This window comes from Lactuca saligna, chromosome 5 (assembly GCF_052625555.1).
Source record: "Lactuca saligna cultivar CGN05327 chromosome 5, ASM5262555v1, whole genome shotgun sequence".
NCBI lineage: Eukaryota > Viridiplantae > Streptophyta > Magnoliopsida > Asterales > Asteraceae > Lactuca > Lactuca saligna.
In genome coordinates this window covers 33,272,947-33,298,865 of record NC_136421.1, presented here as the reverse complement: position 1 = coordinate 33,298,865, position 25,919 = coordinate 33,272,947, and the positions used below count along the sequence as shown (strand labels likewise).

Genomic DNA, 25,919 nt, shown 5'->3' with positions numbered 1-25,919 from the left:
TCAAGTTGTTGTCCATTGGAGGCTGTCTAACTCTTATTAATTCGGTCCTAGGGAGTTTGGGTATTTACTTTTTCTCTCTGTTTCGTCTTCCTGCGATTGTTTTTCACTCTTTAGAGGCTCTGAGGGCTCGATTTTTTTGGGGAGTAGATGAAGGTCAATATCGTATTCATTAGGTTAATTGAAAGTTGATCTTGAACTCTTATTCCCATGGAGGTATCGGAGTTGATAATTTGGATGCTTTTAACCTCGGTCTTCTTTATAAATGGAAGTGCCGATTTCTTAACGACAAGGGCGCTCTTTGGGTTAAAACTGTCAAATTTTGTCATGGGGAAGGTGGTGGTTTCTCAGATGATTCGAGAGTTGAAAGTTGAGGGTGTGTTTGGCAAAAGATTGTAAGATCCATTAATCATCTTCATGAGAAATGGTTATCCCTTCTAATTTCATGCATAAAGTGGTGGGGAACGGGACCCAAACAAGGTTCTAGAAGGATGTTTGGTGCTTGGATATTCCTTTTAAGGAGCGGTTCGGAGACTCTTTGCTTTGGCCTTTAATCAAGATGTTCGGGTTAGTGACTATTGGGATTCGGGGGGTTGGAATTTTCATTGGCGTTAGGGGATTAGAGGATGTGCTGAATTGACCCAATTTGATGATCTTGTGGAGATTTTAAATCCTATTTATATAGGGGAGATGCCGGATAAGTGGTCTTGGGAGCTTGATCCGTCCGGTATTTTTACTGTTAGAGCAGCAAGGCACTGGGTTGATGATATGACACTTCCTATGGGCAATACGCCTACTAGGTGGAACCATTTTGTCCTTATTAAATTTAACATTTTCTTATGGTGTATGCTTTTTGATCGCATTCCGGTTAGAACTAAATCGGTGGAAAGGGGGGTGGTGATAGATTCCTTAATGTGTCCCGTGTGCCATAATTATCAATAAAGTGTGAACCATTTGTTGCTGCAGTGTTCGGTTGTTGATTAGGTTTGGAGTCGGGTTGGGCAGTGGCTTCACTTGGACTTTCCTGTGTTTTCATCTATCCGTGACGTGGTGGATTGGGTGGATTTTAGATCGACTCTTCATATGAAGCGCTCGATTGTTGAGTCGGTTGTTCATAATGGTTATATGGGTGCTTTGGACGTTGCTTAATTCTTTACTTTTTAGTAGCAATAAGCCTAGAAAAGATAGGCTATTTGATTATGTTATGGATCTTTCTTTTCGTTGGTTTTCGGTTCGTAATTCTAAGGCTCGAGTTAACTAAATGATATAGTTACAAAATCCAATCCGACCTTAATTTGTTTTCTTCTCTAGCTCCTTGCTAGAGGTTTGTTTTTTTAGTATATGATGCTGCAATTAAAAACAAAAAAACGTATATAAAAAACACGACTACGAACAAAAAGTTAATAACGATCTTAACTCATTTTCCCTAATAATAAACTAAACAAATCCAAGCCGTTGAGGAGAAAAATAGAGAGCCGTCAGATCTAGGTCACTGGTGAATGATAGGTTTAAATTCTTCCGCTTGCAAACCCTAAAACCCCTTTCGTTCCGCCAGAGAGAGAATTCGTTCGGCAGTCGAAGATGGTGCAACGTCTCACCTACCGCAAACGCCATAGCTATGCTACCAAATCCAATCAGCACAGGGTCGTCAAAACCCCTGGTACACCATCCATTCAATTTGCAACTCGATCATAGTTTACGCAAATGTATATAGTTTTTGATTTCTTTCGTTGGTGGTAATAGGTGGAAAGTTGGTTTACCAGACTACAAAGAAGAGAGCCAGTGGCCCTAAGTGCCCTGTAACTGGCAAGAGAATCCAAGGGGTAATGCATACTCTATCTACATCTTTCATTGAAATGTTTAAATCACACACCTGCAACTCTCTTCATCCTGTTTCATTTCCAATCCGCATTCAGTAATTGCAGTTTACGATCCGCGAATGCTAGTATTAGATTTAAATCTCTGGTAAACTTGATAATTTCTTCTTCGACAACGTTTAATGGTGGAATGATTCGAAGCTTTATAGAGTATGTAAAATTTCCAATCGCAGGGCTGATAGTATTCAGTCCATGGTTTACAAACACCATTCAATCTAGCATTTGCATCCAAAATTGCACCTTTCTGATACATTAGATCGACTGCAAATCTTAATTTTGCTTCTTAAAACTGAATGTTCAGCTGAGTCTATGAATTATCATTCAACAGATTCCTCATTTGAGGCCTACTGAATACAAAAGGTCCAGGCTATCAAGAAACAGGAGAACAGTAAACCGTGCCTATGGTGGTGTGCTATCTGCTGGTGCAGTGCGTGAGAGGTTTGTGCAAAATCTTCTCTTGAAAAACCTATAAAATTTGCGATTTTTTGTTCAAAAGTGTTGATTTTTGTTGCAGGATCATTCGAGCTTTCTTGGTGGAAGAGCAGAAGATTGTGAAGAAGGTTTTGAAGATTCAAAAGACCAAAGAAAAGCAAGCTGGAAAGAGTTGAATCAGGTTGGAAACAAAGATATTTTGAGTAGTGGTGTGCTTTAAAGAAATTTTGATATGACACACATTCGTTATAAGATGTGAACTTATAGATTCTTGTTGAAGGTATTGAATGAATTTGAATTTGAATGAGGTGGTTCTCTGTTATTATTGCATTGTCATGGTTTTGTTAAGTTACTGTTTGTTGATTCTCGCGTTCATTGTTTTTTGTATGTTTACTAAAATATCAACAAGTGAACTTACTGAATATATCATATTCCATCCTGCAAATGTGAGAAACATTTATATGAAAGTCAATTTTAGGTTTCACTAAATTTGTATTAGTATAGAGACATTGTCGAATGATGTATTAATGTTTTTTGTGTAAGTTTGTTCTAACAGTCAATTTCGTTATTATTCCATTTGGAACTAGAAATATGTTGTAAAATTGTAATGTTCAAAAGAAGTCAGTTATAAATAAGTTTAAAATGAATGTAAAATTATGAACTTTGTATGTTTGTAGAAGATCAGGCAAATCTCTAACTAATCAACAACTATTTATCAATCTTTTAGATTGATAAATTAAATGAATGACAATGTGATAATAATAAAAGCTAAAAAGAGTTTTAAAACCTATTTTTTTTAAGGTAATTCAAAAGTTGTTTTAAAAAATCATTTTAAATTTATCAAACATATTTTAGACTTACTGGTTTTTAAAAAGTAAAAAAAAAAAAATCAATGAAGTTGTTTCAAAAAACAATCTCCAACACCCCTGTATTGTTGGTCAGACTTAGATTTTGATTTATTCTTATTTCTAACTATATTATTGTTAATTATTATTATTTTTTTTAATATTTTTAGAATTTCACTTATTAAAAAATAGTTTTAAACCTCTCCAATAACAAATAAAGTTGTTGAACTTGTTATTAACAAGTAACGATAACAAATAATGGTGTTTAACATTTTAATTTACAAGTAAATGATGTTTAATAAAATCCAAATATATTATTAGTATGTTAGTAAAATAAATAAAAAAGATTATCAAGTAATAAAAGAAATTTACATTAATTTGTAGGAGTCGATGAATAAAAAAATCTAAATTAATTTGATTAAAGATGAGTCATTTATTTGAACCATATTTATCTCTATTATAAAATAATATAAATTTAGAAGATATATTAAGAGTGTTGCATCAAGTATTTACGTGTGTCATCCTTTCGAACCCAACAATAAACGTTGTTGTTGTTGAACTTTTAATAAGTTGAATAGCACATGGCTTAGACCTAACTCATGATGACCACACATATTTGACATGTTTTAATTTTAGTTTCACTCTTTATAAAAGAAAAAAAAAAGTAATGTCAAGAATGGGATTCGAACCCATGCCCTTTCGGACCAGTACCTGAAACTGGCGCCTTAGACCAACTCGGCCATCTTGACATATTTGTACGACTATCTTTAATATGATATAAAAATATAAATATTTAATTTATTATACAAAAGTGTAGCAAAGCATCCATGCATTCCTCATTATGTTTTTTTTTTTAATTAGTTGAATTCTCTTCCCCTTTCTGATTACTTTATTCCCCACAATCATATGTCATAACTCATAACCATAATCGCAGGAACTTCCCCTTCCTCCGTCGATGTTCTAATTTCTCCAACCAATCATGCTTTGATCAAACGAAACTCCCCATAGATTTCCATATATTTGTCTTCAAGATCAGTAAGGTTTTCATCTTTATCGTATTTTTTATGATGATTCTTTTGGCGAAGCAGAATTTCATTATAACTCAACTTGTTTTTAAACGACTGTTCCCAAAAATAATTCCTTGAATCCAAAATTTTCCCTTTATTTGATTCTGAAATATACCCTTTGTTCACTGTGTTTATAATGCTCGTCCACCTAAGATATGCGAAAGCTCAAATTCTTGGTAACCACGAATACAAAGATCTTGCTTTTCTGTTAGTTTTATTCCACTCAAAAACAAAAAAAAATCATCACATTTCTAGAAGACACCTTGTTTTTGCAACTTCTTTTTTTATAAACAGGATAAGGCTTGTTAGAGATGTAACAGGGCACTGTAATGCATGTATGATTCATATCGATCAAGTGTTCGATCAAATTACTCATTGGTGGATACTGGATAGGGTTTAAGAAACTTTGTGTATCAATATTTTGATTTTGTCAACGAATTTTGCAGATCAATCATGGCAACCAAAGGGAATACAGGAGACAACAGGACTCGTAGATCTTTTTCTATCTTCGTACTATTTGGTTTATGTTGCTTCTTCTATCTCTTGGGTGCTTGGCAAAGAAGCGGTTTTGGGAAAGGAGACAGCATAGCTCATGAAATAACAAGAAGAGCCGATTGCAGTGTCATTTCAAATCTAAACATCGAGACTCACCATGGCGTCGGAGTAAAAAACCCTAATGATTTACGATCAAAAAGCGAAGCTTTTAAACCCTGTGATGATCGATTCATTGATTACACACCTTGTCATGATCCAATGCGAACTATAAACTATAAAGAACGACATTGTCCTCCCAATGCTGAAAAGCTACGCTGTCTAATTCCAGCTCCAAAAGGGTACGCGACACCATTTCCATGGCCCAAAAGTCGTGATTATATCCCATTTGCTAATGCACCCCATAAGAGCTTAATAGAAAAAGATACTCAAAATTGGATTCGACATGAAGGAAAAGTTTTTAGGTTCACTGGTGGAGGACCTCAGTTTCCTCATGGGGTTGATTCATATATTGATCAAATGGCGTCTGTTATCCCATTAGGGAATGGACTAATTAGAACTGCTTTAGACATTGGATGTGGGGTGAGTATATCATTACTTTAAGTTGATATTCCAATTCATTTTCTCATTTGATGATTTCACATAGGTTGCAAGTTTTGGTGCGTATTTGTTCAAGAAAAATGTTATAACCATGTCGTTTTCACCAAGAGATTCTCATGAAGCACAAGTGCAATTTGCTCTTGAAAGAGGTGTCCCTGCTTTTATTGGTGTTCTTGATACTATAAAGCTTCCATTTCCTTCAAGATCCTTTGACATGGCTCATTGTTCTAGGTGCTCAATTCCATGGGCCCAAAATGGTATATGCCCAAAAAAAACAATATTTAATTTACTATATTCTTGAAAAATCTTGTATAATATAAATATATAATTGATCATATGAGCACAGATGGAAGCTACATGATGGAAATTGACCGAGTTTTGAGACCTGGTGGCTATTTTGTGCTTTCGGGCCATTTGGAAGAGGAGCAAAAGAAAATTGAGGAGATAGCTAAACTTGTTTGTTGGGAGAAGAAACACGAGAAGGGCGAAATGGTCATTTGGAGAAAGCGAGTCAATAACGATCATTGTCAAGAAAGAGAGTCTCGTGTTAAAACGTGCGAATCCACAAGTGTAAATGATATCTGGTATATAACCTCCACAACTTTTCAACTTCTAATATTCAAATCAGACAGTGGGCCACTGTGTACCTGATTTACATATCTGACATGTAGGTACAAGAAGATAGAAGCTTGTGTAACCCCTTACCCAAAAACCAACAATTCAAATGAAGTTGCATTATTCCCACAAAGACTTTATGATATTCCTCCAAGAATTTCAAGTGGCTCAATACATGGAATCTCCAATGAGTCATTCAAAGAAGACACAAAGTTATGGCAAAAACATTTGAATGGTTACAAGAGGGTAAATAAGATAATCGCCTCAGGGCGTTATCGTAATATTATGGATATGAATGCTGGTGTTGGAAGTTTTGCTGTAGCAATTGAATCTCCTAAATCTTGGGTTATGAATGTGGTACCCACAATATCCAAGAAAGACACTCTTGGTGTCATTTATGAGAGAGGTTTGATTGGCATATATCATGACTGGTAATATATATAAAAAAAAAATGTTAATTTATTTATTTATTTAACATAGCATCCAATTATTTAAAAAAAAAAAATGAAGTTGGTTTTCTTTTTTTGTTTGTTTTTAGGTGTGAAGCGTTCTCCACATACCCAAGGTCATATGACCTAATTCATGCTCATGGTCTTTTCAGCTTGTATAAAGACAAGTAAGTTGTAGGAAATAGCAACATACTTTATTCTTTTTTACTTTACTTTTTATATATAATGTAAGTAGGTTGTTATTTTGGTGTAATCTTTTGGAGTTTTTAATGGTGAGACATACATACTCTTGTAGGTGTAGCTATGAAGAGATTCTTCTAGAAATGGATAGGATTTTAAGACCTGAAGGAAGTGTAATAATTCGTGATGATGAAATTGAAGTGATGAAGGTGAAAAAGATTGTTTCAGGAATGAGATGGAATACAAAAATGGTGGATCATGAAGATGGCCCACTTGTTTCAGAAAAGATGCTGTTTGTAGTCAAACAATATTGGGTTGTAGGTGACAATAACTCACCATCTTCTAGATGATAATAATGATTATTTTTTAAGGGTATTGAGAAATTCATGAATATTAGGGAGGGTGGTCAACTATGATTATTATCAGTTGACTTTCATGTAGTAGGGATTTAGATTGACTTTTTAATACTATACACATTGGGTTTTAAGTGTTTTCTTAGTTTGGGCTTCGAAACTAACATAATGTACAAGGGTAAACAACAATTTTTTATGCTATTTATGTATGGGTAGTTTTACATATAGTTGGATGATAATTGGATATATATATATATATATATATATATATATATATATATATATATATATATATATATATATATATATATATATATATATATATATATATATATATATATATATATATATATATATATATATATTGATAATTGGATATTAGTTGGATTATAATTAGATATATTTTATCGGATATATCCAATTGAATGATAGCTAGATATTCAGTTGGATAACAACCCGATTGGATCGGTTTTTCTTATTTACATAAGATCTCACTTCTAAAATAGACCGATAACAAAAAAAAGTTAGGAAATCAAATATACACATAACATATTACATATTAGGCAACAGAATCATAGAATCGGTGAATAATTATAAAACCCAACGCCATACATTATACATATACTATGAATTCAAGAAGTCAAAAAGTCAAAACAATCGTACTTCTCTTTATGGCGACTGAAGCCAATTCTAAATCTACAGATCTCCGTGTACCCTCGTTTTCCTGTTATCTTAAACCCCATCAACACAAACTTAATGGCGACGATTTTCAGCAGAAGAGAAATTCTGGTAAGCCAAAACAGAGAGGTAAAGTTAAAGCGTTTAGTAAATGGTTTTTCTGTTGTGCGACTCCTTGTTTGACCAAGAAAGCAGTGTCTGTTAAAGTTAAAGATTATGGAACAAAAAGAGACCACTTTGCGTTTCCAATTCTAAATCCTCCCAGAGTTTTTGACTACAGGGGAGACATGATTATGGACAAGAAAATTACGATTTTGACCTTGGATGCTATTGAAAAGGACGACGTGAATAATGCTGTCTGTGAAGGTGATGATATTACAAGTGACAGTAGCTCAGATTTATTCGAGATAGAATCTGTCGTGTATATAGATAGGAGTACTAACAAGTCGAAGCATTAGTTACACATGTAAGTAAGTGTCTTTTATAGGGGATCAAATTCTAATTCTGCTTAATTTTCTTATGTTTATGACTCGTATTTGGAGAATTTTTCATTAGAGAACTGCATTAAGCAACATGTTTTATACAGTTATATTCTGCTATTACATCTTTACATTTAGAGTACTTAGAGAATATTATGTCTTGGTGTTTTAATTTGTCCCATGATCTTCCATGTGTTTAATGGATTACAAAATTATAATTGTTGACATCAGTCTCAATTCTAACCTACAACGTCAATTCGCGGTCAATAATTCGCAGGGTTGACGACTTTAAAAAGGTATGGTTATGTGGAATGAAAAAAAAAAATTGTAATAAATGGTCATTTTAATAGCTCTATTAAAATTTTGACGATAAATCATTTATGGGTACCAAGAGTGATTTTATGCCATTTTAAAGTTTTTTAAGCATACTTGATAGAAATTTAAATACCATGTTAACATGCACTTATAAAGATTAGAGATTGGAGATATATAACAATTTCCAGATGTGAAATTAAACACCACGCGAAAGTCTAGCACAAAAATGTCCTTAGGAGAACATGACGTGTTCTTGGTCTTAATTTTTCTTCGATGTTAACATTGTGTTTGTGGCACTGGGGTATGATTTTCCTAAAACTTCATTTGCAGTTTTATGACTTTTAAACAATCAAAATTCAAAAAAATAATATAAATTATAAACCGACACTTTTGTAGAGTTTTTTACTTAAGGATGGTGTTTTATTATTATTATTATTATTATTTAATTATTATTTTTTATTTTTTTATTTTTTTACCAAAATCTAGTTGTAGACTCAATTGGCACTACCATTGAGCAAGACACTTGAGACCTCAAATCATCTAACTCACCTAGGTCCGCACCATTCAAATCCAAACTGACATGGCTACTAAGGCCCAGACAACCACCAGACTCATTTTCAGTCTGATCAATCATGACCAACATATCGACAGATACGAACCACTTGCCCTGGATCATGGTATCAAACCATGTTTATCTTCCCTGACCAACTCCTTAGCCCTGGAATTTTTCTCGATTCGAGTACGGACCTCGTGCTTCTAATAGTACGGGCCTAATACGATCTTCCACACCTATCCATACTTTCATCAAGAATCATCCTGAGTCCTCTAAGTCATCTACTCATAATAAGATCACCAAATCCCGCTAAACAACTCATCATGCATACTACAACACTTCCTAGGCTATCCTAGGATCCACACCTCACCCTGCCATCAATTGTCGAAAGACCCCCATTGGTGCCAATTAACTACTTCATGAATACATTCACATGCAACATAACTTAAATAATATTAGATTAAAAGATTCAACCCTACAACGATTGGACTCAGACAAGAGTTGTGCAATTGGACCAAATCCTTCACTCTAAAATTATTTAACCCATGCAGCATATGACTTAACGTATACGATTAATAGTTAATTCACATCCAAAAGAGTTCTACAAACAATAAGCAAAAAAACTGTATAAAAAAACTGTATGTGAATAAGGCATCATACATCAGACAATTCTATCATGCAATTCCTGAAGATCCATACCCTACAACTAGCATGTTGTTCTACTATAAAGATCATATCAAATAAGAATGTGGGTAACTTGGGGTATACTTTCTTGCTCTGGTTGATCATACACATCACATCCTTCCTTGATTACTTTTGAAAACAATTGTTTTTTAAACCCATTTTAAAAACCTTTTTGCAGTTCCTTAGTTTGAGTATGGATTCACACGAATATTCATCCAATTCTCTCAAACCAATGCTCTGATACCAACTTGTTGTTGGATAAGGTGTCTAAGTCCATAACTATTTCTGGTATGTACTTGACCCGACCCGGCATGGTCCATTTGGGTTGCATGGCACCATGCAATTGGATAGACTAAATGAGAGAAATAACACTTGGAGATTATTAATATATTATAAGTTCTAATATATTAATAATATTATTTGATTAGTTTGATCAAGAATTAATTTAGAATTAATTAAGTGATCAAAAGATGACTAATTAAATATATGGGTTGATTATGTAAATCATCCATATCTTGTATAGTGGGCTAAAAGGCTCCATGGACTATCAAGTTGGGTTCCACCCATAGGATGCTCCATGGGAGTTACAAACCCATGGGTCATGGAAATAAAGAGTCATGACACATTAGGGTTTAACCCTAGATGTGTCAACACTATATAAGTAACATGTTCTCCTCCCAAAATCGGCTACACTAAGAAATAAGAGGGCTTGGCCGATTTTTGAAGAGTGTGTGTTCTCTCATAAGTTCTTCCAAGAGCATTTGGTGTTGTGTGAAGCATTTGAGGCATCACACTTGGGGTGCTAGGCTCACAAGGTTTCAAGGAACACAAACAACAACAAGGTAAGTTATTCTATCTATACTTTATGTTAAAATTGTTCCCCATGTATGCTAGATAGGAATATAACCTTGGAATTCAACTTTGCATGACAATTAGACAAACATAGATCCAAGGTTATTAGGGTTGCATGTACACTTAGGAAGTGTTAGAATGCTCAAAACCCATCAGTGGTATCAGAGCCTAGGCTTGTTTGCTCTTATTTGTGCTTAAAAGGTGAAAACAGAATCGGAAATCTTGCTGTCTGCGAATGGACTCGTCGAGTCTATAGGGGGGACTCGTCGAGTTCATGAGTATCATCAACCAACTCGGCGAGTGAGTTCATGCACTCGGCGAGTAGGGTCGACTGAGTGCAGAATTTCGATTTAGTTGCTGGAAATGAATTAGAAACATTACCCTAAGCTGTTTTGGTAATTGGAAACTTGTTTTTGGTGGTGTAATGTCCTTGCTAATTCATTTACAACAACTAGTTATCAAAATTACAAAGTTTTAAATGTAATTTTTGATTGTGTTCATATTCATGTTCTTGTTCTTATGATGTTTTAGATGATCATAGGAATTATTTGTAACCTATGTGGTGGATTAATTCTTGATCATAATGTGTTTTAATGGAGTCCATAACTTATCCTTAAGTTGTGGAAAACCAAGAGTCACACTTGAGTTAAAACCATTAAAACAAATACAAGAGTTAGAAAAATGAAGAGTCTTCATTTTATTACTCTATTAAACTCATAAGTTACAAGAAATGAAAAGTTTTGAAAGTTACAAAACTTGCCCTCAAGTTTTGGAACAAGTAAAGTTAAGTTAAAACTTTAAGTTCCAACCCCTAGAATTTTAAAAGTTAAAATTCAACCCTTATACTTATATTATGATGATTTAATAATTTTATATATATATATATATATATATATATATATATATATATATATATATATATATATATATATATATATGTATAAGAATAAAGTCGTCTTACCGCTAGTACGCCTCATTCACGAAGCCGGTCTATAAGGTGGGTATAAGGTTGTTGCCTATAAAATGGTGACTTAATGGGTGTATATTCTCACCCACCGCTTGCTTGACTGGTGGAGGGTCGTTAGCCGAACGGGTAAGACAAGGACTTATAAATTCTCATTCAAAGTATGATGAATATAATAAAGTAACTAAATGTTTATTAAATTCCCAATCTTAGTTACTTTAGGAAAAATGTGAATAAGGTGCTAATCCATGAAATTACACTTTACACTTTGTCTAAGTCGTTGGTGGAGCGTGTGTGGTTAACCGGCACACTAACTTGGACTTAACAAGGTAGGTAAAGGGTGACTTAAGGTTTATTATAGTATCGGTGGAGCGTGTGTGGTTTACCGGCACATCGATTGAGTGATAAACTTTAAGGGTACCAAGTGATTTGCATGGTTACTTCACACCTCGTTTTGTGATCCTCGGCATCCCAGTCACAAAACTTGGAGGGCACTCTCGAGATTGAAACATGCCTTTGAAAAGTTCATTGGATCTCAAAGAATCTAGGAATTTCTAAAACCAATAAAAAACTAAATATCTAATATTTCGGTTTTCGTGGTGGAAATTGGTGAATCGTCATTCACCTACCTTTCAAATATGGTATAACTTAGATTACGGCATACCTCTTCTAAGTTATATTATATTGTGATTGGATCCTAGCCTTAATATTACATTTGGGTGTTTTATTAAGGACTCTCTTAAATCTATACTAAACTTGTTCTTCTCTTTCAGATGTCTTCAAATAATGCTTCTGGCTCGAATCCTAATGGCTCCTTTACTCTTATGAGTTTGTGTGGGAAAGTCACCTTTGATGGATCCAACTTCAACAAATGGATCAGAAACATCAGGATGATTACCCGCTACGAGGACAAAGAATATGTCCTTGACAAGGAGCTTAAGGAAATTGATGAGTCCACTGCAACTCCCTAGGAGATCGCTGACTTTCATACTCATGAAAGAGATGCAACCAAGGTGGCTTGCATCATGTTGGCCACAATGACAGCTAAACTCCAAAAGTCTTATGAAGATTTCTACCCTTATGAAATGCACCAAGATTTGATGGAAAGATACCATCAAAGTGCACGACAAGAGAGGTATGAAGTCATCTGCTCCATGATAACAACCATGATGAAGGACGGAGAGTCCGTCACGAGCCACATGCAGAAAATGCAAAGGTATGTTGATCGTTTGCTGAAGCTCAATGTGAACTTCCCTGAGGAGCTTGCAATAGATATCATTTTGCACTCCTTACCATCGTGCTATGATCAATTCCGCATGACATATCACATGAACAAGGAAGAGGTCACCCTCAGCAAACTTCAGGGACTTCTCAAGACCGCAGAAACAGGTCTTAAGGGGAAGTCGGTTGCTATCACTCCTACTCCAAACTCAACTCCGGTCTTGGCAATCGGGCAAAGTCGAGGGAGGAAGAGAAAGAGATCTTCGAAGGGTACCAAGGCTCGGACCCTTGATGGCTCTTCTTCAAGTGGAACCAAGAAGGTTTCATTACTCCTTCTTCTGACCCAAAAGAGGCTGAATGCTTCTATTGCCATGAAAAAGCTCACTGGAAGCGGAACTGCCCAAAGTACCAGCAGGATGTGAAGGATGGGAAAGTCAAACCCAACCATGCAGGTATTTACACTATCATTTCTAATAACTCACCCCATTCGAAATCTTGGGTCCTTGATACCGGTTGCAGTATTCATATTTGTTGTGACTTGCAGGGACTAGGAAGAAGTGAGAATGTGGAGCAAGGAAGAATAAACTTAATCATGGGGAATAGGAAAGTTACACCTGTCACCAAGATTGGAGTTTATACTTTATCGCTAAGTAGTGGGTTAAATTTAGATTTGAATAAATGTTGTTATTCGCTAGAAATGGCAAGAAATATTATTTCCTTTCATGCATTGTACAAACAAGGTTTCACCTTTTCGTTTGATAATGAAGTTGGTTCGATTAATGCTTTCTTTAATAATGTTCTTTATTTTAAAGCATTACCTTGTGATGGTGTGTATGAAGCTGTATCTATTGTAGATAACTTAGGAAATAATGTTTTGTGTATTGATTCTACTAATAATAATAACTTGGATAAAGCATCATTATGGCATTGTCGTCTTGGACATATAAGCAAGAAACGCATAGGCCAACTCCAAAAGGATGGAGTCTTGGAGTCGTTTGACCTAAAGTCAAATGATAGTTGCGAATCATGCTTACTTGGAAAAATGACAAAGTCACCCTTCACAGGCTCGTGTGAAAGGGGTGAAGGTTTGTTGGACCTTATACACACGGATGTGTGTGGACCATTCAAACATGCCACAAGGGATGCTAATCGTTATTATTTGACTTTTACTGATGATTACAGTAGATATGGATATGTCTACTTAATCAAGCATAAGTCAGAGACTTTCGAGAAGTTTAAGGAATTTAAACAGGAAGTCGAGAATCAATTGGGCAGGAACATTAAGATGCTTCGATCCGATCGGGGTGGTGAGTATCTTAGTTCAGAGTTCCTCGACTATCTAAGGGAATGTGGGATTGTCTCACAATTGACACCTCCCAGGACACCGCAGTTGAATGGTGTGGCTGAGAGGCGTAATCGAACCTTGTTGGACATGGTTCGTTCCATGATGAGTCGAGCTTCGCTACCAATCTCATTCTGGGGGTATTCCTTAGAGACTGCCGCCCATATCCTTAATCTAGTCCCTACAAAGAAAGTTGCCAAAACTCCTCACGAGATGTGGACTGGTAAAGTACCTAAACTAGACCACATCAAGATTTGGGGTTGCGAGGCTTTCGTGAGACGCGAGACTCATGATAAGCTCGAACCCCTAAGCGAGAGGTGTATTTTCATCGGCTACCCACAACAATCCTTTGGTTACCTCTTCTACAGACCTAGTGACAATGTGGTCTTTGTAGCAAGAAGAGGAGTCTTTCGAGAAAGAGAGTTTATAAGCCAAGGAGACAGTGGGAGGCAAGTTGATCTTGAAGAAATTCAAGAGTCAAGTGGTGAAGGAACTTCAAACCCTAGCCCTCAACTTGAGGAGGAAACTCCTGTTGAGCCAATTGACGAATCTGTACCTCTGAGGCGTTCCACGAGAGTTAGGAGTGCACCTGAGCATTACTATGGATTCCATATTACTGCAGAAGGTGAGACACTTATTAGTGATGAGACACTAGTAAGTCAAGATGACCCTAACAGCTACGAGGAAGCCATGGCAGGCCCCGAGTCTGCTAAATGGAAAGAGGCTATGGATAGCGAGATACAATCCATGTATGACAATCAAGTTTGGAACTTGGTTGAGAATGTACCAGGTCGAAAGACTGTAGGGTGCAAATGGGTTTTCAAGAAGAAGACCGACATGGATGGTAAAGTACACACTTATAAGGCTAGACTGGTTGCAAAGGGCTTCTCTCAAATTCCTGGAGTGGATTATGATGAGACCTTTTCTCCGGTAGCCAAGATTAAGTCTATTCGGGTTCTGTTAGCCATAGCTGCATTTCATGACTATGAAATTTGGCAAATGGATGTCAAAACCGCTTTCCTTAATGGAAAGTTGGCTGAAGATGTTTACATGAGTCAGCCAGAAGGTTTTGTCAGCAACAAGTACCCTAATAGAGTGTGTAAGCTTGAGAAATCCATTTATGGATTAAAGCAAGCACCTCGCAGATGGAATCTTTGCTTTGATGAAAAGGTCAAGGAATTTGGCTTTTCTAGGAGTGAAGATGAATCTTGTGTATATGTCAAGGCTAGTGGGAGTATAGTTAGCTTTTTGGTATTGTATGTGGATGACATACTACTCATAGGAAATGACATTCCAACCCTGTAGGAAGTAAAGTCCTGGCTTGGAAAGTGTTTCGCTATGAAGGACCTTGGTGAAGCTGCCTATATTTTGGGGATAAGGATCTTGAGAGATCGGAGTAAAAGACTAATTGGACTTAGTCAAAGTACCTACTTGGAGAAGGTCCTGAAGAGATTCAGAATGCAAGACTCCAAGAAAGGAGAGTTGCCCATCCAGAGTAGTGCCAAGTTGAGTAAGACACAAAGCCCTAGCACTGAGGCTGAGATAGCAGAAATGAGTCGAGTACCTTATGCTTCGGCTGTAGGTTCGATCATGTATGCTATGACGTGTACTCAACCTGATGTAGCCTTTGCTTTGAGCATGGTTAGCAGGTTTCAGGGGAACCCTGGCAAGGCACACTGGACTGCGGTAAAAAATATTCTCAAGTACCTACGAAGGACTAAGGACTGGGTCCTTACCCTCGGTGGGAGTGATGACTTGAGAGTTGTAGGGTATAGTGATGCTAGCTTCCAGACTGATAGGGATAACTTCCGCTCTCAGTTGGGCTGGGTCTTTACCCTAAATGGAGGAGCAATTTCTTGGAAGAGTTCCAAGCAAGAGACAGTGGCAGATTCTACTTGTGAATCAGAGTATATTGCAGCTAGCGAAGCGGCAAAGGAGGCGTTATGGCTGAGGAACTTCATTGGAGACCTTGGAGTTGTACCAGCTATTAAAGATCCAATGGAAATTTTCTGTGATAGTGAAAGTGCTGTTGCCTTAGCCAAGGAACCAAGGGATCACGGGAGATCCAGACACATCGATAGAAAATACCATTTCATCAGACATCGGATCGAAGAAGGACTCCTCGTGGCAAAGAGGGTATCATCAGATGAGAATCCGGCAGATCCCCTCACGAAGGGACTGACTCGGATTAAGCATCTCCAACATGCTCGGAGCATAGGGCTGAAGGATGATATTAGATTTAGTAGTTAGATAACCTCGAAATTTGTAAAGTGTAATTGACATTTGATGATGAATAAAAGTGTTTTATTTATGAGTAAAGTGTTGCTATCTCTTGTCGATCGTTTACTATATTTCTTTTGCATGTTTTGACTTCCAGAATAATTTTGTTTGGTATAACATATTATTCAAACCTCCACAGTTGGTCATATGTCGGAAGTAGGTATGAATCAAGACTGTCATGTTTGGTTGTAGAGGTCTGGGACAAGGCTACAACAATCATGAGTGCTCATAAGTTCTGAGCATTGGACTCAACCCACGCTCACTGGAATCACTTCATGGAATTCTATCTCGAGTGATCGTGAGACGGTAATATCATATAAATCTTTAAACCTAGAGATATGATTTGTTACTTACAAGTTGGTTATGCATTGATTGTACAAAAAACGCATTGGTAACTCGATGTTATAAAATCGCGCTCTTGTGTGTAATTCAATGAGTAGTAGAACAAACATATGAGTCGAAGTTTATCTGTTCCTTCTTGGATTAGAAGCTGATATCTGGGCCCCTCGATGATTTTGTTTTGACCTATGTACCGGGCCCGGTCAGAACTAAATTGATGTGTTCAATGAAGTTCTTTGTCAAACAAATCGGAAATCGGGAAACAAATTGTTGGACAATAAGTAAGACATTGTTCCATGTATTTGTCCGACTGATATCTAGAACAGAGGATTATATGATCACTTATCTTAAATGGCGTACCATCATTTTTCTCAGTTTCGAGAAACCTTGAAAAGAGCTACGATTGCCGATCGGTTCCTGAAGTCATACTTGCAGTAATAGTTATTAGACTTATCCAAGTGGGAGACTGTTGGATAAGGTGTCTAAGTCCATAACTATTTCTGGTATGTACTTGACCCGACCCGGCATGGTCCATTTGGGTTGCATGGCACCATGCAATTGGATAGACTAAATGAGAGAAATAACACTTGGAGATTATTAATATATTATAAGTTCTAATATATTAATAATATTATTTGATTAGTTTGATCAAGAATTAATTTAGAATTAATTAAGTGATCAAAAGATGACTAATTAAATATATGGGTTGATTATGTAAATCATCCATATCTTGTATAGTGGGCTAAAAGGCTCCATGGACTATCAAGTTGGGTTCCACCCATAGGATGCTCCATGGATGATCCATGGGAGTTACAAACCCATGGGTCATGGAAATGAAGAGTCATGACACATTAGGGTTTAACCCTAGATGTGTCAACACTATATAAGTAACATGTTCTCCTCCCAAAATCGGCTACACTAAGAAATAAGAGGGCTTGGCCGATTTTTGAAGAGTGTGTGTTCTCTCATAAGTTCTTCCAAGAGCATTTGGTGTTGTGTGAAGCATTTGAGGCATCACACTTGGGGTGCTAGGCTCACAAGGTTTCAAGGAACACAAACAACAACAAGGTAAGTTATTCTATCTATACTTTATGTTAAAATTGTTCCCCATGTATGCTAGATAGGAATATAACCTTGGAATTCAACTTTGCATGACAATTAGACAAACATAGATCCAAGGTTATTAGGGTTGCATGTACACTTAGGAAGTGTTAGAATGCTCAAAACCCATCACTTGTAACATACCAAAATCAGAGTAAATTTTTATTTTTCAAAAACAACCCAATAACCACAATTGTTTACAAAACCATTGTTTCAAAGTGTTAATCAATAATCAGAGTATACTAAAATCCAAATAACAAAAATCTGAAGGATGTGCACGATCACGCCTTCCCTTTGTGTTGGGTCAAAAATATGGTTTATACTTTGCTTTTCTAGGAAATTGATTTGTTATGTAATATTGTATATGAGTTTTGTAACGACCCAAAATTTAAGACCAAAAAATTTCTTTTAATAAAACATTACTTTAAGCAAAGTCATCATTCCAAAACATAATCAGAGTATTAACTTTCAAAACACATGTTCATTATCAGAGTAAACATTCCCAGACTGTCTAATCTATGGTGTGTGCCATGCGATCACCCCGAGCTCTTCCCTCCGTTACCGGAAGTACCTGAAACCAAAACTAAAAACCGTAAGCACGAAGCTTAGTGAGTTCCCCACCCTACCACATACCATGCATAATCACATACTGCACATACTGGGCCACGCCCGCTATCTTGGGCCTCACCCCCTACCTCGGGCCTCGCCCGCTACAACGGCCCCGCCGCTCCAGGCCCCGCCTGGCTTCGAGCCCCGCTCGGATACAGATCTGTTTCACTTAGGCCTCGTCTGTCACAGGGCCTCGCCCGCCAACGAGTAATAACACATAAACATATCACAACACATAAACTAAACACATACAACTGGTTCTGTCCTAAGGCCTCGCCTATCCTGGGCCTCGCCCTTGTCCTGCTACTGATGAGCCATGGAACCCCGTCCACACTCTGCTATTGGTGAGATACAGGACCTCGCCCACACTCACCTCCCTACCAGGAACATACATGTATCACACAGACAACAAGTATAAACTATCGTATAAACAACTCCTTGGGCACCCGCCCGCTATTAATGGACCTCATCCTGAATACCATACCAGCATACTGTGCCTAGGGCTAACCCCGGGTCTTCTACTCATAACTACATGGGCCGACATTGTGGCCTTACACCCATTCACACAAAGGGAAACTCACCTGCACTGGATGAACTTGTTGACGATATCACTAGCTGCTGCCCTGCAACTCACTAAACTCCTGCTCCCCTTGCTCTACGAACTACCAATATCAATGCAACACTGAGTCTAACTGACCCCCGAAAGACAACCAAGTCAACCCTGGTCCAAGTCAAAGTCCTGGTCAAGGTCAACCTTCCAAGTCAACCCTACTCGCCGAGTCACCCTACTGACTCGCCGAGTCCATATATTCAGAATCCTTCCCTTCGCGCCTCGACTCGCCGAGTCAGTCCATGACTCACCGAGTCTACCGATTTCTGAGTCCTGACCTGTCTAACTCACCGAGTCTCCACTCGACTCACTGATTTGAGTCTCAACTCGAAGCGTTTGGGGTTTCGCAACCTGACTCGCCGAGTCCAATAACAGACTCACCGAGTACAAGGCAATCTTCATTCGACTCGATGAGCTGTTCATCCCACTCGTCGAGTTGCTCTTAATCTTCATGCTACTCGTCGAGTCCACTCAAAGGACTCGCCGAGTCCATTCAAATCCCCTTACATGCAGAGGAATTTTGAGTCATGCATGGACTCCAAACTGTAGATCTACCCTTCCCAATCCTATTCTTTACATAAATTTGCAAACTTTACGTGTAGAGAAGGAGATCTAGGCAAAATACACCATAAACTAGGGTTTAAGGCAAAGAGGCTCCATAAACAACTCAAGGGATGATACTTTATGCTTCTCAAGACCATAAAATGCTTAGATCTGAAGTAGCAACTTCAGATCCGGCTTCTAACTCAAATGAATGACATTATGGCTAAAAAGCCCCAACAACCACACATAGATCTAGGTGCAAAAAGGGTCCAAGAACTAGTTTATTACCTCTAAATGCTCAGAAATGAACTCACAATCCCGGATCTATAGTCCTTTCTTTCTCCTCCAAGTTCCTTCTTCCTTCTCCAAGCTTTAATGCACCCTTCAAGGGAACAAATGGCTCAAATAGAGGATGTGGCGGCTAGGGTTTGATGTTCTGGGTGAAAGAGGCAGTAAAGGAACCATAGGGGAGGGAATGAGGCATTTAAATAAAATCCAAGTCCCAATTTTAAGGTTTTCCTCGCACAGACCAGACTCACCGAGTCCCCCTTGGCCGACTCGCCGAGTCGGTCACTTACTCCTCGACCCGGATCCCGCTCGGACTCGCTGAGTTCATCCTTGGACTCGCCGAGTCACCCTTTAAAATTAGGGTTTTCTTTCCTTTCTTGGCCTTCCAAACTTTGGGTGTTACAACTCTCCCCCACTTAAACTAAACTTCATCCTCGAAGTTTGCTAAGATCCACTGCCTGCGATCTGCTTCCAATACCTCACCAATTATTCTAACACCAGCTGCCTACCTTCACTGGCCTTCCGCTCAGTCAATCCGACTAGCATCAATCCTTACGGATAATAATCTCGGGTCTATCCTGACCCTGAACATTATGGAAACACAACTTACTCAACCGACAATCTTTCTGGTAATCTCTAATTACTGCACTGACCCCATAGGGGTCCATCCCTTCTTTCCTTGAGCGATTTCCTTGCCTTCCCAAGGCAACGCTCCATAACCGCTATCTCCTCTGCCACTGTGAAGACCCTGTCTCCACCAAATCTATACTCCCGCTACTCCCAGTACGGGTCATCATCGCCAGTATCCACTGGGCATTCCTTCTACCATCATTTGGTGTCAAGCACCCCACGATCAACTAACTGAATTCCACCATACGTTGCATTGTAACACCCAAAGTTTGGAAAGCCAAGAAAAGAAAGAAAATCCCAATTTTAAGGGGAGACTCGGTGAGTCCAAGGAGGGACTCGGCGAGTCCAAGCAGGATCCGGGTCGAGGTGTAAGCGACCGACTCGGCGAGTCGGCCAAGGTGACTCGGCGAGTCTGGTCTGAGCAAGGAAAACCCTAAATCCGGGACTTGGAGCTTATTTAAACATCCCATTCTCTCCCCTAGGGTTCCTTTACTACCTCTCTAGCACAGAACACTAAACCCTAGCCTCCATAATCATTTTGGAGCAAGATCTACCCTTGGTGAAGCTTTTTGGAGGTTGAGAGAGAAGATAGTCATTGTGGAGCAAGAAGGGGGCCTGGGATCCAGAGTTGGTGGAACATTTCTGAGCATTTAAAGGTAATAAATCGTTACTTTCCCTCTTTTGTTTAATAGATCAACCTTGGCTATGAGATTTGGAGCTTTTATGCCATGCTTAAGAACTATTTCGAGTTAGAAGCCCAGATCTGAAGTTGCTACTTCAGATCTGAGTGTATCTTGGCCTAGAAAGTCATAAAGCATCTGTTCTTGGGTTGATAGTGAAGCCTCTTTGTCTTAAACCCTAGTTTGGATTGTTTTAAGCCTAGATCTCTTTATCTACATGTAAAGTTTGCCACTTTACGTGAGGGATAGGCCTTAGAAGTATGGATCTATGAGTTGGAAGCCCTGTTTGGCTCGAAAAGCCACTGCATGGATTAAGGACTGAATAGACTCGGCGAGTCCTTTAAGTGGACTCGGCGAGTAGTATGAAGATGGAGGCGAACTCAACGAGTTGGGTGAACAACTCGGCGAGACTGTCGAAGATTGCCTTGGACTCGGCGAGTCAAGTTGCGAAACCCCAAACCCTTTGAATCAAGGCTCATTTTAGTGAGTTGAGTGGGGACTCAGTGAGTTGGACAGGATAAAACTCGGAAATCAGTGAACTCGGCGAGTCAGAAGGCTGATTCGGCGAGTAGGGTCAACATGGAAGGTTGACTCTGGCCAGGACTTTGACTTTGATCGGAGTGGATTTAGTTGACTTTTAGAGGTCTGTCAGGCTAAGTGTCGCTTTGTTATTGGTAGCTCGGAGAGTTAGAGGAGCAGTGTTTCAGATGGTGGTTGGTTAGCAGTCTGAGGGTTACCAGCAGAATTCAGCAGTTCAGGTGAGTTTCCTTCCAGTAGGAACGGGTCTAAGGCCACAATGCCGACGCGTTCAGTTAGCAGTAGTTTCTGGACTTCGGTCCGATGCAGTAGTTAGTATGTTTGATGCCTTCGTGGCTCAAATAGGATTTATGTGCTATGTGTTATGTGTTATGTGTTCCAGGCTACGGCTCGATGCAGTATGCAGTATATGTGTTCATGCTAGTTGATATGTTATGCCATGCTATGTTCAGTCAGTTTCCGAATTTTGGTCCGGTGCAGGGGCAAGGCTCCAGTTAGTCCGGATTTCGGTCCGATGCAGGGGCAAGGTCCCAGTCAGTTTCCGGACTTCGGTCCGATGCAGGGGGCAAGGCCCCAGTTAGTCCGAACTTCGGTCCGATGCAGGGGACAAGGTCCCAGTCAGTTTCCGGACTTCGGTCCGATGCAGGGGGTAAGGCCCCAGTTAGTTCGGACCTCGGTCCGATGCAGTGGGAAGGCCCAGTATGTGCTTTATATGTTATTGTATGGTATGTGGTAGTTTGGGGGAGCTCACTAAGCTTCGTGCTTACAGTTTCAGTTTTTGGTTTCAGATACTCAGCTTTCAAAAGAGGAGTTCGGAAAGATTGCAGTGCACACACCATAGTCAGCTAGCCTGTGATGTTTTACTCTGATAATAAGTTTGTATTTTGAATTAATGCTACGAAATTATGTTATGATTTATGATACGGTTTTTATGAATATAGTTGTAGTAATGTTTTAAAAAGAAAATTTTAGTTGTGATTTTTGGGATGTTACAAGTTGGTATCAGAGCCTTGGTTTGAGGGATTCGGATACACTTCGAGTGTGTCTGAACTCAAACTAAGGAAATGGTAAAAGGTTTTCAAAAGAAAGACATTTTCGAAAGAAATTTTTGAGGAAAGCAAGAGTTTTTGAAAAAGCGAAAAGAAATTTTAGAAAGAAAAGAACTTTAGAAAGAGAAAAGGGTGTGGTGCATGCAATCAGCCAAGCTCAAGTAAGTACTCCCAAATTACCCATGCAAGTTTATGTGATGATTTTTAGTTTCAGTTTCAGTTCCAGTTTCAGTTTCAGTAGAACAACATGCTAGTATAGGACTAAGGATCTAGGAGGATGCCTTATGTGCCTGCTATATGTGCTTCAGCTTTACAAGATTTGCATGCTAGTATTGAGTAGACAATAGTAGGATAGCCTGTTAGGGTTATGCTTGATAGTATGAGCTTAGCATTGTATGCTAAGATCGTTTCTCGTTATGAGAATAGATTTGCTTGAGTAGTTCCTGTGTCCGAATGTTGCTTGCTTCGTGCTTTGTAGAACTCTTGGTGATGGGATTTAGGCGTTAGGTGAATACATCACGTCACATGTGATCAGGGTTGAATAATCTCAGAGTGTTGGATTTGGCCTTATTGCACAGCTCTCGTTTGAGTCTAACCATTGTAGGGATGAGTCTTTTACTCGAAGGATTATCCGAACCTCATCACATGTGATGGTATTCAAGTGATGGCTAATTAGTATTACAAGGAGGCCTTCAGCAGCTGAGGACTGGTTTGAGTGGAGTCAGAGATTTCCCTAGGGCAAGCCTAGGATAAGAGTAGCAGAGATCAGTAGCAATATAGTGACTTGGTGGAGTTGAGGTAACTCTTGAGGAAAGTACGGATAGATGTGGAAGGTAGTATGGGCCCGTACTACTGAAAGCAGAGGATCCGTACTCGATTTAAGAGGAGCCGAGACAAAACCAGGGAACTAGTAGAGTGTGTGAGAGATCCCTCAGTAGCGGTGTGTATATTGATCAGTAGTGTGTTATATTTTTTTTCAGCATGGTGACTTTGCGCGAGATACCAGTTAGCAGTTTAGGCACCAGGGAGGGATCTGGCTCGGGCTCTGGAGCCGGGCAGCTTGATGACCAGATGAAGAATTTCATTTTCGCAGAGATTATGCGTAACATTATCGATCAGACTCCAGTGATTTTCGGTTCAGTTAAAGAGGCCATTATGGAACTTATGGACAGTCATCTTGAGGCCTTTAGGGCCGGGGTGGTTTCAGGGCAGATTGGGGCTCGTCTAGAGCCCGATTCTTACGAGGTTCAGAGAGATCCCATTTCTAGCTTTTTCCATCAAAGGACAAGAGTGAGTCAGTCACCCTGTCTTCAAGAGAGGCCTCTGCATGATTGGATAGTTGAGGAGGTTTCGCGAGCCTTTCGCGAGGGGTTGCCCGGCATGGTCGCGAGGATTATTGATAGGTTGAATACGAAGCTTCATGATCAGATAGCAGTTGTTCAGATGATGGATGGGGTCGATAGGGTAGCTTAGGAGCGAGAGCCGGGCAGGGAGTCGGAAAGGAAGAGGAAAAAAAATGGGACACAGGTAGCCACAGGTTCAGGCAAGAGGCCCAAAGGGTCGGATTGGAGATCGAGGTACCATCAGAGCCACAATCGATGCGGGAAGTGTGGTAGGTCGCACTTCGGTGCGTGCAGGAGTGGTAGTGGAGGTGATTTGGGCTGCTTCAGATGCGGCCGAATGGGTCATTTCAGCAGGGACTGTACTACTACCATCGCCCAGGGACTTGACCCAATATGTTTCCATTGCGGTCAGAGAGGCCACAAGAAGGCCCACTGTCCAGGTGTGTATGCATCAGACTAGGTGATAGCTCCTGTGTCTATGTCTTCGAGTACCACCAGCGGTTGCTGGGGCCGGGCAAGGGCGCCCACAACTCGAAGCAGATTGTACCGGTTGATTGCAGCTAGGGTTCGAGCAGCACCGGGTGTTAGAGGTATGTATCTTTTGCCTTCCTGTCAATTATTATTCATGATATTATTGTTATGTTGCTGCAGCGATATTCATAAGCGTATGTATTGGGGTATCATATTACTTGTTTGCGACCGAGCTATATGCCATTGCATACCTTGGATGTTAGAATGATAGTTGGGGGTCGCCCCCTCTAGAACAGGATACTCCGGATATAGTAACTGCGGCATGTATGTGTAATATTCAGAAGCGTCTCGCTATTTTCGGAAGGTGCCATTCGAGTACTGATCGGTTATATCCTCGATAGTGACAATCTAGAGCTTCTAGCGGAGCAGCTAGCGGTCAGTAAGGAAGTAAGTTGGAGATATTCACCCTAAACGCAGGTTCTCAGGGTGCAGTCACTAAAGCAAGTACAATAAAGGACTGAAGGGTGCTCGGTTAGATAGCAAGAGTGGTTCGGACCTGGTAAAGGTCAAATGGAGTGTCGACAAAGATAAATGTTGGCGGGCAGCAGATCACTCTTCGTGGAAGGAAGGTTGGGGAATCCTTTTGACCAGTGAGCAGTAAGGAGTTAGCCGGATCCAAGTAGGAGAGAACCCTCCGAGTATGCGAGGGCATAGCAATGGGTGGATCAAGGAGTTCAGAATTGGAAGTTTGAGGAACTTCCCAACAGTTAGTTCATGTAATCGATATGGTTAGTAGCTGATTAGGAATCCAGGTTGGAGGACCACCGATAGGACTCTAGTGAGTCGGAAGAAGGATCTTGAGAAAGGTTAGCAAGAGATGTTCCCGTGTTAGTAGTCAGTGGTAGAGACAGCATGTAGGGTTGTGTGGATTCAGGAGTTGGAAGTTTGGAAACTTCCCAATGTTAGTTTCATGTTCTGGATTAGTAGACGGTTGGTGTGGGGACCGAGTCGAAGAATTCCTCGACGGAACGCTAATTTCATCAAGGATATAAGATGTCGAGGTAAATGTAGCATCCAATTATTGAGGACTGATGTTGAGAAGTCAGGATGAGGAATTGCTAGCAGAACTAGGGATAGTCAGGAAGTCCTCGGAATAGTGATTGGTAAGTAGTAAGATAGTAGTAGTAGTGTTGTAAGTCTGCGGGGGTAGCCGTAGTATTCACTAGCATCCAGATAGTAGTAGTAGTGTTGTAAGTCTGCGGGGGTAGCCGTAGCATTCACTAGCAGCCAGATAGTAGTAGTAGTGTTGTAAGTCTGCGGGGGTAGCCGTAGCATTCACTAGCAGTCAGATAGTAGTAGAGTGATGTAAGCCTGTGGAGGTAGACGTAGCGTTCACTAGCAGCCAGACAGTATTAGGGAGTTGTAGGTCTACGGGTGTAGCTGT

At 39.3% G+C, this 25,919-nt stretch overlaps 2 protein-coding genes and 1 non-coding gene across 4 annotated transcripts; 2 read left to right on the top strand and 1 right to left on the bottom strand.

The window, feature by feature from the left end:
- The first annotated feature begins 1,501 nt into the window (after window positions 1-1,501).
- Window positions 1,502-2,628, top strand: LOC144998051 (large ribosomal subunit protein eL34). Its single transcript, XM_078957887.1, has 4 exons — window positions 1,502-1,657; window positions 1,741-1,820; window positions 2,203-2,312; window positions 2,389-2,628. Exons 1-4 carry the CDS (start codon window positions 1,579-1,581, stop codon window positions 2,480-2,482), a joined length of 363 nt encoding a protein of 120 aa, XP_078814013.1. The 5' UTR covers window positions 1,502-1,578; the 3' UTR covers window positions 2,483-2,628.
- Window positions 2,629-3,819: 1,191 nt separating this feature from the next.
- Window positions 3,820-3,900, bottom strand: TRNAL-CAG (transfer RNA leucine (anticodon CAG)). The gene has a single exon. It is a non-coding gene; the product is annotated as a tRNA-Leu (tRNA).
- A 103-nt stretch (window positions 3,901-4,003) lies between these two features.
- Window positions 4,004-7,041, top strand: LOC144997927 (putative methyltransferase PMT2). Of its 2 annotated transcripts, none has more exons than XM_078957794.1 (7): window positions 4,004-4,186; window positions 4,665-5,292; window positions 5,357-5,567; window positions 5,657-5,894; window positions 5,982-6,356; window positions 6,464-6,541; window positions 6,670-7,041. In XM_078957794.1, exons 2-7 carry the CDS (start codon window positions 4,672-4,674, stop codon window positions 6,902-6,904), a joined length of 1,758 nt encoding a protein of 585 aa, XP_078813920.1. In that variant the 5' UTR covers window positions 4,004-4,186; window positions 4,665-4,671; the 3' UTR covers window positions 6,905-7,041. The 2 variants fall into 2 exon arrangements, with proteins under 2 accessions (XP_078813920.1, XP_078813921.1); XM_078957795.1 differs by having other exon boundaries at window positions 4,004-4,191.
- Window positions 7,042-25,919: the final 18,878 nt, after the last annotated feature.